Source organism: Panthera leo, chromosome A2 (assembly GCF_018350215.1).
Source record: "Panthera leo isolate Ple1 chromosome A2, P.leo_Ple1_pat1.1, whole genome shotgun sequence".
Taxonomy (NCBI): Eukaryota; Metazoa; Chordata; class Mammalia; order Carnivora; family Felidae; genus Panthera; species Panthera leo.
Window position 1 is genome coordinate 88,012,795 of NC_056680.1, and position 13,564 is coordinate 88,026,358.

A 13,564-nucleotide genomic window follows, 5' to 3' on the forward strand; every position below is an offset into this window, starting at 1 on the left:
TCAGATGCTTAATCGACTGAGCCACCCACACCCCACATGTCTGTTCTTTTCACTTCCTTCCTCTGCTCTACCTGGCTTCCTCTTAGACCAGTTCCTCCCCTGTGTTTTCCCTGTACAGGCTTCCATTATTGTTTTGCATTGGTAGTGTGTTCTTTCTATGTCTCCCAGCTCCACTGTGAGCTTCTAAGTGAAGGACTATGCCATTCATTCATTTCTATACCCTCCAAGGGTAGTAGTAGGCCTTTAAGAACTAAACATTCAGTGAAAAAAATTAATGGAAAAGATCAAATAAGAAATCTATTTAGATCTTTTCCCTAATAGTTTCTGTGTCATTACTAGCCACACAGATGAAGACAATGTTAGGGGGGAAAGGGGAAAATGGGTGATGGGCATTGAGGAGGACACTTGTTGGGATGAACAGTGGGTGTTGTATGTAAGCTATGAATCACGGGAATCTACCCCCAAAACCAAGAGCACACTGTATACACTTTATGTTAGCCAACTTGACAATAAATTATATTAAAAAAATTAAGCATATTATCCCATAATTTTTTTATCCTGGGGGTACATATACAAATGCTAATACAAGCCTGAACCTCTTGAATAAATTGGGATTTGGAGTATCATATTGAGAACTTACGATCTATTAAATATTATTATTGTCATTGTCATCAGATACCATTTACTTCACACGATGTGCCAACTCTCTGTCTCAAATTTTGTGTGCAGCATCCTATTTATTAGGTGGTGTATTTTATTTCCCTAATTTCTCTGTTAAGGAAATTGATTCCCAGAGTCAGATACTAAGTGGAAGGCCGGCAGTTGACTCTTGGGCTCTTTGCCACCATCGTCCATAGTGTAATTTCTAGACTCCCTGATTAAAAACCATTTTTCGTGATTATGGTTAGTATTCTACATGAACTTCTTGTGGCCTTGACAGAGACACATCCTCATGAAACAAAGAAAGTGAGCTCAGTTTTCAAGAGTCAAGGGAAGGGGAATATCTATCATTCAAGTAATGATATTTGGTTCTACTTCTCCTAAGGCAAGCCTATAACTATGGCCTCTAATTGGTTATAAAAGAAACACACAATTTAAAGCTTTTTACATTATTTATAATTTAACTTCCAATATCAATAGAGTTTCCCTAAAATGAATTCAAGCAGCCTGTTGCTTTTGTGGCTAATTTTTACAGAAAAATTAGAAAGTACCTGCTTCAGAGACAACTCCATGTTCAAGATGATTGATGAGTGCTGAAAATAAAAATCAAATGTTAATAAAGATAATCATTAAGAGTCTTTTATAGCAGCCAATATGTTCTCTTGTCATGTACCAAAGATCACTGAAGAAAACTTCAAGGGTCTGTTATATAGGGGGGGAAAGGATCTTAACGTTTGCTCTTTCCTTCTAATTTTACCTTAATAGAAAGGATCAAAATAGTTCCTTTAAAGTATCTTATTACAGAAAAACTATCTAAATGTATGAGGAAACACTGTGCATTGGAAATCGCTCCCAGTTACCCACAAGGTTTCTCCTTCTAAATCTGCTTATCTTAACTGCTTCCATATAATTCAAACTAGTGTTGACAAGAACATCTCCATAATTATTTATTACCTAGTTCTGCTCTTACTTAGATCAGTAGTTGAAAAACTTGTTCAAGTAGCAGAGTTCTGAAAAGCTATAGTGTTCTTTGTGGATGAGCATATTCTTTATGGAACACGGCAAGCTACTGATGCACAAGATTCCGTGATATGAACTAGGACTTGCTTTACCTGTTGAAACTATGGCTTTATGCATGCAATATAAAATTAGAAACATGAACACAGAAGCTACCAAACTAAAAAGGATGGAATCTTTAAGAATTTTTCATCTACTTATCATCTATTTACTGTCCATTCGTTTCTCACCAGCCAGTATTTACAAACCGATAAACAGTAGCAGATACCAAAAATTTAAGAAAATACATGAAAAAAAATGAAAGAAAAATGTTAAAATGAGAACGTGCTATCCCAAAACTTTTTTTTTTAAATGAAGGACACAGGTTCATTATTTAATCTTCACAATGGAATCCAAATAATTCCTCTCGACCACTAACCACCATTAAGTAAAACTTATTTTAATGCACCTTATATATTGTGGGAGCTTCATATTTGGCTTCTGGGTTCACACTTAGATTTGACATCAGTTTTTCCCTCAGGAACCACCCAAGACTATGTTTTTGGTAGATGCCAGATAGCAGATCTTGTTCTGGTTAACTCCTTGACCACTATTATCATCACAATGTAAACAGGATCCTGTGGAACTCAGCATGTTAATTACCTTGAGTTCCTCACAGTGGGGGTCTCTACTTGATTTTTTTTTTTTTAAGGCAATAGATGTTCACAGGGAAACAGCCCATTTTAATGAACTATCTCAACAAAAATGTTATAAAAGACACAACATATTTTTCAAGGCTCCTGTCAGAAATACACTTTTATTTCTAATGTTACTTTCAGAAAATAATTTTGAACTAAATGTCACTGAGCATCTACAGAGAATACCACAGCTCAAATGTATTGTTAAAAGTCAAAGACATTCCCCAAATCTAGAAAATTATTATTTTAGATCTAACTCTCTAGGGGGACGTAGCATACATCAAGGCTTTACTATCATGCAACCTTGTTTAAAAAAGATTCCTTACAGAAAAGCAGGGACATGTGATTTACACACTCTTCCAGTTTTCTCAAATTCAATGGAGGAAAAATTGAAAAGTCAACCGTTTAAAGTAGAAAAGCATCTGGGTAGTCAGAGACCCCAGACCCCAGGCTTTCATCCACTGTGGCGATTTGTCTGACCATATGCTTAGAGAATAAAGTAATGAGCGGCAATCCCAGGAGCCCTGATTTTAGTGGTATTCTACGGGGAAAGAGGATTCCTGTTCTCAGTTGCTTGAAAAACTTTTTTCCGTTGCTTAAGGAAAAGGAAAATAAAGGAGCTAATTGCACAGACTTCTCTAGGAAAAGTGACGATGTATCAAAACACACTGTCCTATATCAAGGACTACTAAGTTTCCCCATCTCTTCTAGAACTCTGGACTGTCTTACCTTGAATATCTGCAACTCTTCCAGTACTACTTCTTCCATATTCCACTTCTCCTTTGAAATGCTGACAACTTTTAGGACTGTTCCAATGTCTGAAAAAATACATGACCTATAATCCTGCTGTTTCTCCTTTAAGTATATGCCTAGCAACCTTCACAACTGTTCCCTCCTTTTTCTTTCAAAGCCTTGGAAAAGTCAGATTAAACAAGGCACACAAGAAGTGAAGCTTAATGGATATGATTCCCTCCTTCCGAAACATGATAGTTTTTAACTCATAAAACACATATTTATAAGGAAGACATTAAAAGACATGCACTCAAAGATCTTTCGAGCAAAAGGAGTATGTATGTCTCATTCAAATAATGGCTGAAATTATAACTAAAGTGGAATGATATTTTTGTAACTGAATTTAAAACGTTAAGATATATTAAAATATTTTTTTCTCTCTCTCTCAATGTAAGAAATATTTATTCAGTGCTTATCACATCTAAGTTACGGTGAAAGGTAAGATATATACATTGTTAAATAATGTTAACAAAGGGAAGAGAAACCACTGAAGCCATCTACATGGGGGGAATTTTAGCTCACTCACCAACATATTTTATTTACAGAAACTTTATTAATAGGCTGGAAACTGAAGTTTTGTTTAAAATTATTTTGGTTTAATTTAAAAGAGTAACCAAAATTTAAAAGACTATAAACCAAAAATTGACATTTAGTAAAGATGCCTTAAATACAGGATCTTCTATTGCAGTTTACAAGGTGACATGCTATTTATTACAGAAAGACAATCAAAATAACATTTTAGAAGGAGAAAAAAATCTCATTTGGAAATTAATTTATACAATATAGATGCTTTTAAGCTTCTGGCACTGTGGTTGAAGAATTTTAATATGGATAGTAATGATCCTATTTGCCCAAAATAGTCTGAAATATTTAATTCGGTTTTTAAAGGACTCTAGGATCTTTGAAAAAATATAAAATATACATTTTCCAAATTTCATAATTGAAAATCGATCCATCTATCTTAGTTACCTTATAATTTTCTCAGTAAAAGTTAGGTAGTACCACCTAGTGGCCGAATGGCATTTATGACAGTGAAGTGTTGACCTAGGAACACTTTGGGCGGACAGCGCAAATTCAGTAGCAAACTCCTTAGAATTAGTGACAGACTAATTAAAATAAAACCTTGGTTTGTGAGCATAAGTCATTCCAGAAACAGGCTTGTAATCCAAAGCACTCATATATCTAAGCAAATTTTAAGAACCATTGGCTCAGTTGTGATCACGCGGCATTTGGTATCAGGTACTAACTCGTATTGGGAGAAATCAGTTGTTTATCCAGTTAAAGTTTACTAGAAATGTTTGCTGTCTTGCAGAACACTCGCAGAACAAGTTACTCTCAATCCAAGGTTTTACTGTACTTACTTGGTCCGCTTCCCTAGTAATCTCTATAGTCTTGAGAACATCACTTACTTTCCTATGTCTTGTTTTTGCCATCTGCAGCATAATCAGGCTTGACAACAGGTATTCTGAAAACCCTCTAAGTCTGTCACATGCACGTTCCCTAATAAACTCTACTTTTTTTTCAATGTATTTATTAAAAAATTTTTTTTAATGTTTATTTGTTTTTGAGAGACAGAGACAGAACGTGAGCAGGGGAGGGGCAGAAAGAGAAGGAGACACAGAATCTGAAGAAGTCTCCAGGCTCTGAGCCTTCTTCTTCTTTTTCTTCTTTTTTTTTTTTTCTTTTTGCAAAAACAGTATGTTTTTTAAAAATAAAACTGTTCTGTAGTTCTGAAAACCTATTTCAATAAAAAAAATGTCCATTTCTTGAAAACACATTAATTTCGATTTCTTTACTCAATGCCTGATTCATTAAATCACATAACATTATCTAGGATGAAGTGCTTTTATCTCCATGATGCATGTTACCTTTACAGCCATTAGAATGCATGTATCATAAGATAATATTTTCTATTTCCTTTTTCTTTCTTTTTTTAAGACATACTAAATAAGCAATATTTCTTTTTCTGGAAAATAGTTTTTAATCATTTTATAATGACTGAGTTGACAAAAAAATAAATAAAATAGTCTCTAATAATGAAAGTGATACTTAATCCACAAAATTCAAAGACAGGAAAAATAATCTCCAGGAAGTTTCTACTTAAAGATCTTTACAAAGTATTGCTTAATTTTTTGAAAAGCCATTTTAAGTCAACTCAGTCAATGATTCTCAAAATTGAGTGAAGGGATCTTTTGCGGGGCTGGGGGTGGGGGGCAGGGAATCAAATATCTCCTTAGAGAGAAAAAAATGTGAAGTCTGAAAATAAACATTGCTTAGCTGTACTTGTTTAATTTTAGTCCATAGTCATTCAACAAATATGTATTGAGCACCTAATCTAAGCAGGCATGTTATAGTCATAACATACAAATATATTTTGAAATCTCAAATACCACTAAAGGAGGCTGGGAGATATTTATAACTGTCAATTAAAAGCATGTGTTATGCAATGTTAAGAAATACTGACTAGATATCAGCTAATAATTACTCATTTTGATTTCAACCAATAATCTTTTTCAAGTCTTTGCTTCCTTTGTCTAATAGTGAAAAATTCCTTTGAAAGAAAGCATCATCTGGGTCTAGCATACCTGTTCCAAGGAACATTACATCGTATTGTCCATCTTCCGCAACAACGTGATCCACCACGATCTGGGTCAATCTGTAATCCACATTGATTCGCTTGAATGTTGGTCCTCCCGCAACTGGGTACACCGATTTAAACATTACAGGGTGCCGCTTTATGAAACTGATGACATCATCCGGAAAATCTCGGGTGGATTTAATCAGTGGATCATAGGTTTTGCTTGGACACTGAAAAGAAATGAGAAGAGAAGTAAAGACATTGTTCATACAGCCGAGGAACTTATATTTACTTATAATAAAGTTTTTAAGGCTTATTATTGACAATATGAAAGGAATGGTGAACAGGATCAATATGGAATCACATATGCTTGTCAATAAACATAGTTTACCTTGAATATATTTAAATCCAGTTTTCTCTCTCAAAGTTATTTTAATGATTACAGGGGAATATTATTCATCCAAAAAAAAAAAAAAAAGAATGGAATTTTGTCATTTGAGACAACAGGGATGCACCATGAGCACATTATGCTAAAATAAGTCAGACAGAGAAAGGCAAATACCATATGACCTCACTTATATGTGGAATCTTAAAAACAAAAACACCAAACTCATAGATACAAAGAACGGATCAGTGGTTGGTTGCCAGAGACAAGGAGTGGGAGGGTTGTCACAATGGGTGAAGGGGGTCAAAGGGTACAGATTTCCAGTTATAAAAAAAATTAAGTCACGGGAAATAGTGGGTAGCATGATGAGTATTGTTAATAACACTGTACTGTGTATTTGAAAGTTGCTAAGAGAATACATCTTTAAAGTTCTCATTACAAGGAAAATGATTTTGTAACTATGTATGGTGATGTATGTTAACTAGACTTACTGTATATTTTTCAAGATATTCAAACATCAAATCATCACTTTGCATACCTGAAACTAATATGTCAACTATACCTCAAAAATTTGTCTATATTTTAAGTCCTTTATCTCTGCCCAGTTGGGCTTCTGCTTTTGAAATACTCTTTTCAGCTGTACTGGCACAAGTGAAAATTTGTAATTTCAATCCCAAGACAATTGTCCTTTCTTCCAAAAATTCTGGCCTCAGAAAGCTGAATATAAAACCCCTATGCTAGATATTTCTGTTGCCTTTTGAACTGTTATCCTCCTGAATTAACTTCAGATCTCAAAAAGCAACTGTCTTTACTTGTTGGCAGGAGAAATGGCTAATGGTCACCAAAGGGAACCTAGCGAAACAGATTATCCTTGCGTATTCAACCTTCTCAAAGTTTCTCAAAAAAAATTGTAAATTATATCTAATTTTCTGTGTTTTCAAAAGTTTCCGCAGTGAATTTGTTTCCTATGAAGCTACATGAAATTTGAGTTGAAATAATTATGAAGAAAGTGATTTATAAACATGGGAATATATGAGAAACCATTATTTTCAATTTCTTTTAATTCATTTAAGATTGCAGTTTTAAATTAAACCCATGATTATTAAAATTAAATGGAAGAAATCACCACGTCATAAAAATTACTTGTAAAAGAGCTTTAATAGTTTTACATCGTAATTAGTTTTGTTTTTTTTTTTATAACTGGTGTGAAAATTACACTGTGAACAATTCAACAGCTCTTTCCCTAAAGGATCTGTGAAGAAACCATTCAGGGAATTTTTCACTTCTGTCTAAAATTGTCTCCTCTTTGCCTTTTAGTGTTCACTAATTCAATAGTTAGCATACCCTGCCCCCTGGTGGTAAGACACAAATGTTCAAACTAGTACAAGTTGAATGAATGTGATGTGCCTTTATCCAAAGAATATAAAGAATTACTTTATAATTTGATCTTTTCAGGCAAATATTTAACTTTCCACATATCAAATTTATTTTATGATTTCTATATACTGTAATTCAAAAAGCTAACTCAGAACAATGCTGCTATTACATTTGAATTCTTCATGGGCTAACATTCCTTTGGAATGGCAAACTTTGGCTCTATGTTGCAGACATACAGAAGAAAGTCTTAAAGAAAGTGCTACTTTTCCCTGTTTTAATTTTTACACAAGGTGGAAACACAATCTCTACAAAACTGAGCCATTTACACCAGGCGCTAATTAGAATCTTGTCAAGGCTTCAAACTGTGCTTCCCAAATCCTGAACCTCCAGAGGATCACTCTCAGGGAATTAAAGATACTGAAGTTAGCCACAACATATGACCCTGACCTCCAATTTTATAGGAATAAAATCATAATGGGTCATTAAATTGGAAGAAATATCAAAGAAGTTGTACTAAAAGATTTTGTTAATGATTTTCCATTAGTAATGTAAGAATATTTCTATCTTTTACAGAATTCTTGCATGTCTGATCTTTAACGTCTTATTTATTTTTGAGACAGGGAGAGACAGAGCATGAACAGCGGAGGGTCAGAGAGAGGGAGACACAGAATCTGAAACAGGCTCCAGGCTCTGAGCTGTCAGCACAGAGCCCGACACGGGGCTCGAACTCACGGACCGAGAGATGATGACCTGAGCCGAAGTCGGCCACTTAACCGACTGAGCCACCCAGGCGCCCCTTGCATGTCTGATCTTAAAAAAATTAATCTTTCCCTGAAATCTCTTTATTTTTCCCAGGTCTGCACCAAAGAGGTGCAGAATATTAGCTATTTGGCAATTACTTAGCTTATTCTTAAGTGGATGTTGGTCTAAAGAGCTGAATGTCTTCAGTCATTGTTTCTAGCACTTAGCCTTCAGACAAGTGGAATCTCTCAAGTCGATAATGGAAGGAACCCTATATTAAATAGATTAAGCTGCAAGTCAAAATGGATTTGGAGCTCAAACGATACAAAGCTCTTGCCCAATTACAGGCTGCATGTTGGAGGCCCCGCCAAAGGAGACTATAGTGGGCTTATAGCTTATACTGCCTGCGGTAAAATCTGGTTGGCCTATCATTAAAATCAGAGCAAAAACATGATTTTGCTTGCATCACATTTTTGAAACAGCCCTCCAGCTTAAGATTTTCTTTGCCTTTGCCTTTGCAACTATAGTTATGCAAGTAGCCAAATTTTCAAAAGAAATATCATGACATTCAAGCCAGTTTTTGATATCAAATTTTCAAATAATTAGAAATTTTAATATGAGAAAAGTATGGATGAATGAAATGGGAACAATTTAGCCAAGAAGCAAACGTGAGGCTTTTCCTCTTTGCTCACCTCTGACGGAAAGGTTTAAGTGTAATAAAATCAAAGAAAAAAGATGAGAAGGAAAACCTGGTTTCTGTTGACTATTATAAAATGACCTTTGGAAATGTATTTTTCCCCCCTATGGCAGCTTTTCCTTCTGGCATGCTGCCAGTGTTTGGATAAGATCTTTATCCGTTACGTTGCTGTGTGTGATCTCCGAGGTCTTCGTCTCCACATTGCTTTCACAAATGAAAGTGATTTGGTAGAGTTACTCCCTGAGGTTGAAGAGAGTACCATTTGAACCAAATATTGTTATTTTAGCACATTAAAAACAGTGAGATTTCCCCTTTGATATCATATAGCTGTGAGGCACACAGATCTAAAAACAACTAGAGATGCCAAGCGACCGGAGCAGGTAGGAGAGTAAAGTAGGAAAGAAAAATCCTATAAAGGAAAGAGAGAAAGTGTGGGGAAATGGTGCATCTGAAGTAAATGATCATATCAATCCGTTTCCTCCCCAAGCCCTAGAGAATGTTCCTCTTGAAGCTAGGTTTCTAGCTACATCTCAGGTATTAAAAATCTAGCGAATTTTTCTCCGTATGTATGTCCTTTTAATTTCTACATATTAACACAGCCCCTCTGACTATACGGTAGAGGACCATTTATTTCTGCCTCCAGCTTTCTGACATTTGCCTGATTTCCACTACCCCAGGGCCTATAGGAAATAAGTTAGGGAACTTATCTGTTTCTCTACCTGTCATGTTGAAAAAGTCTTAAGATAGTTTAAAATTTCGGAAAGAAAAAGAGAGAGAGAGAGAGAGAGAGAGAGCGAGCTGTTACCAAAATTTTAAAATGTGAGTATCTTGCTGGAAACAATACCAGCACAAGGGTATTTCAGAAGAGACCTGCCCAGGCACGCCGTGAAAGGAAAGGGTGACCCAACAGCAGCAATCTCAGGGCCGGCTGCACAGCTGGCTAGGTGTGACTGTGTTGTGCTTGGCACATCTATGTGTTTGTATAGGGCCTTTAGTAGTGTAGTGGGAAGCGACGGATGAGAGGAGAAAAATGGTTTTTATCCAACGCAAGAGCTTTGCCCCTTGGCAAGGCACCAGACAGCTGTTCAAAGTTTTCTCCTCCTGCTGCTTCAGGCTGTTTTCTACAGGTTGCACTGTCCTTTTAAACAAATCATGGGACTGACTAATGTGAGGGAAGACAGGGCACAAGGAAAGACTGAACCAGGCTTCCATTTTTAGCAAACTGGGAAAAATAACCTAAATACAAAAAGGAAGTTTTTTTATTTGTAAAGTAAAAAAATACATGCAATTTCTTTTAGTAACTATTCTTTTTTAATTTATTTGTTTATTTTGAGAGCGGGAGCGGGCAGGGGAGGGACAGACAGAGAGGGAAAGAGAATCCTATGTAGGCTCTGCACCATCTGAGCAGAACCTGATGCAGGGCTCGAACTCATAATCAGTGAGATCATAACCTGAGCCAAAACCAAGAGTCGGAGGCTTAACCGACTGAGCCACCCAGGGGCCCCGAAAAATAATTGTAATTTCACAGGTGCCATTCTATACCCCTGCCTATTCAGCTGTGAGTCAGTTTCTAAATGTGGATGAGGAAAGACTCTGTCTTCAGTATCAGAACTAGAAAGGCCAGGGGTACAAATATGGGGGTACATTTGTCTCTTTCTTCTTTTTCTTTTTTTGCAACTAAAACCCAGCTTTATTCTTGTTATATTTGAATCTTGAATATCCTGCTATGCTTAAAAGGTAAAACAACAACAACTCAAGTTTCCTCTTTATTGTTCAGTGTCTAATATAGCGATATGTCTTCTAGCATTTGAAGAAATGCATGTACCAGTTGCAAATATCCATTCAAAATTTTATTTACAATTGGCAAATGAACTTTAACCTCTGAATTAAAAAATGTCATAGTATGCTCCCCTGCTTGCACAAAGGTTGGATTCTGTCTACTATAACTGGGTAGCACTTTATAGACAACAATTAAACCAACAATTTTTTATCATTTACTTTCAAAATTAAATAGTTTAAGCTAAACTTAATTGTGCTGGACATTTAACAAAACATATAGCTGTAGCTCTGTCTTTTTTAAAGTTTCCTTTTTTTTAATGTTTATTTATTTTTGAGAGACAGAGAGACAGAGCATGAGCGGGGGACAGGCAGATGGCGGGGAGGGAGGGACACAGAATTTGAAGCAGGCTCCAGGCTCTGAGATGTCAGCACAGAGCCCGAAGCAGGGCTCAAACCCATGAACCACTAGATCATGACCTAAGCAGAAGTCAGATGCTCAACCAACTGAGCCACCCAGGCGCCCCAAGGTTTCCTTTCCTTTAGAGGAGTTCTATATGAGAAAAAGGAAAAGCTCATTGAACATAGTAAGTTGCTTGGCATAAAGAGAATATTGGCCCCATGGAAAAGAAAGCCCTTACCTTTGATTTACTCTAGAGAAAAGGCTGTATGAGTTGTACACGGTGGGGCTTCTTGTTAGGCAAAGATTTGAAATGTTATAGAAAGAGAGAATTAATTATTTTACATTTGGTGGTGGTAGCTGAAAAATCACTTAACATTAAAACAATGTTAATGTTTTGTAGCAGGTCCGTTAAATTAAATGGCTGGTTGATATATGGATAAAAAGAAAAAAGATATTTTAAATTTTTCTGAAGATCTAAATTCCTAAAATAGAATTGGTAAGGAGAGATGTTTATTCAGGGATTCTTTGAGATTTAAGAATTTTAGTCAAGTTTTTACAGGATATGAGGGGCAATAAATGGGTACAAGGAGGTTAGTTTAGTAGATGTGATATTGCATGTGACTTCAGTGTACCTGTAGTAATGGAATTAGAAGAGGGCCTATAACCACTTCATTTTGCTCCTCACCATAAAATGGAAACTTAGTTGGGAAATTCAAGTGTAGGTTTCAACCTTTGAAAGTAAAGCTAAAACATTTAACAGCAAAAGCAGTATTTCGGGGAAAATGGAATCTAAAAATGAATTTTTTTCATCATTAGAGGTTTAGAAATAGTCAAAAACTGCACCAAAATGATTTGAGAATAGTGAAACAGACATTTCTTAAATATTTGAACTTCAAAAACAAGTCCTTTCCACATTTTGGCTATGGTGATAGGGCTGCAATGAACATGGGAGTGCTAATCTCTTTTCAAGATCCTGATTTCAATTCTTTTGGATAAATACCCAGAAGTGAGATCATATGCTAGTTCTATTATTTATATTGTAGGTGGAAACAGTCTAGATGTCCATCACCTGATGAATGGGTAAAAAAAAAAAAAAAAAGAAAAAGAAAAAAGTGATATATACACACAATGGAATACTATTCAGTCTTAAAAAAAAAAAAAAAAAGGAAATCCTTCAACAGGTGCCCATGTAGATGAACAAAGAAGACATTACGCTAAGTGTAGTAAGTTAGTCACAGAAGGTCAAAACTACATGGGGACCCTGAGTGGCTCAGTCGGTTAGGCATCCATCTTCAGCTCAGATCATGATCTCTCAGTCCGTGAGTTTGAGCCCCGCACTGGGCTCTGTGCTGACAGCTCAGAGCCTGGAGCCTCTTCAGATTCTGTGTCTCCCTCTCTCTCTGTCCCTGCCCCACTTGTGCTCTGTCTCTGTCTCTCAAAAATGAATAAACTTTGAAAAAAATTTAAAAAAAACTACATACTCCCATTTATATATATATTCAAACTCATGAAAGCCAAAGATAAAACTGTGGTTACCAGGGGCTAAGGGGAGTGGAATGTAAGAAGTCAGTAATTAATGGTATACAATTTCAGGTATTCAACGTGAAGAAGTTCTAGAGATCTTTTTCACAACATTATCTACAGGCAATACTGTATTCATAAACTTAGAATTATGTTAAAAGCATAGATCTCACCTTAAGTGTTCTTACCACAAGAAGCAATTTTTAAAGCACCTTCTCACCTTTTTGATAAGAGAATGGTTTAAAAACTGAAACTCCCTGTCAAGTAAACATTTATCAACACTTGACACTTAGGCATACATCATAAATTTCCTTATCAACACAGAATAAAACTACCAAGTAAATCTTTTAATAATAAGTCAAATATCAAAAATGAAATCTGGCTTTAAAAATCTTCCTCCAATTCTGAGGTTTCGAGCAGCCTGCTACCGTTGGCCTGACCTCAGTTTGGTTTCCATTTTTGACCCCTACTACCTGCTATATTGTGGATTCTGCCATATTTTATTTCATTTGCAACTTCTTATTCTCAAGGCCTAAGGTTCAATAACGGTTGAAAAAGTCCAGCCGAACAAAATACAGTTTGTTCAGAGATTCATTCAGTTTGGACACCAGAGGGCAGGCGAATCCCTTGAAGTGAAGGGATTCTGTGACAGTGTCCTTGTCATTCACGAGTTTCCAGGCTTATTGACATTGTAGAGAGTAATGATATCGTAGTAAGGCCAGGAGTTTAGGTTTGACTTTTTGTCACAGGAAGCACAGGATTCTGTCAAAAACTAGAAAATTAAAGTCGCTGTGGCACCCTGAGAGTCTTCGTGTTTATTTCTCTCAGTGATAATGTCAGCAGAAGGCCCTGCTGGGAGCACAACTTTAGAAGCAATCTGGATAACAACATGAGGAAACGTAAACGCAAAGGAGGTTTTTCAAATAATCTATTTTAAAAG

The 13,564-nt window shown here is 35.9% G+C and overlaps 1 protein-coding gene and 1 long non-coding RNA gene across 2 annotated transcripts in view; one reads left to right on the forward strand and one right to left on the reverse strand.

Moving 5' to 3' along the window:
- Window positions 1-5,760, forward strand: part of LOC122207002 — a 108,485-nt gene extending 102,725 nt beyond the window's left edge. Inside the window, exon 3 of the long non-coding RNA XR_006196640.1 lies at window positions 5,688-5,760. This is a non-coding gene — a long non-coding RNA (uncharacterized LOC122207002). The remainder of the gene's footprint in view (window positions 1-5,687) is intronic.
- SEMA3D (semaphorin 3D) overlaps window positions 1-13,564 on the reverse strand; it is a 197,273-nt gene that overhangs the window by 23,543 nt on the left and 160,166 nt on the right. The window contains exons 12-14 of the mRNA XM_042916694.1: window positions 5,732-5,954; window positions 3,084-3,172; window positions 1,212-1,253 (exon numbers count right to left, since the gene is read on the reverse strand). Of these exons, the coding sequence (XP_042772628.1) occupies window positions 1,212-1,253; window positions 3,084-3,172; window positions 5,732-5,954 (354 nt within the window). The remainder of the gene's footprint in view (window positions 1-1,211; window positions 1,254-3,083; window positions 3,173-5,731; window positions 5,955-13,564) is intronic.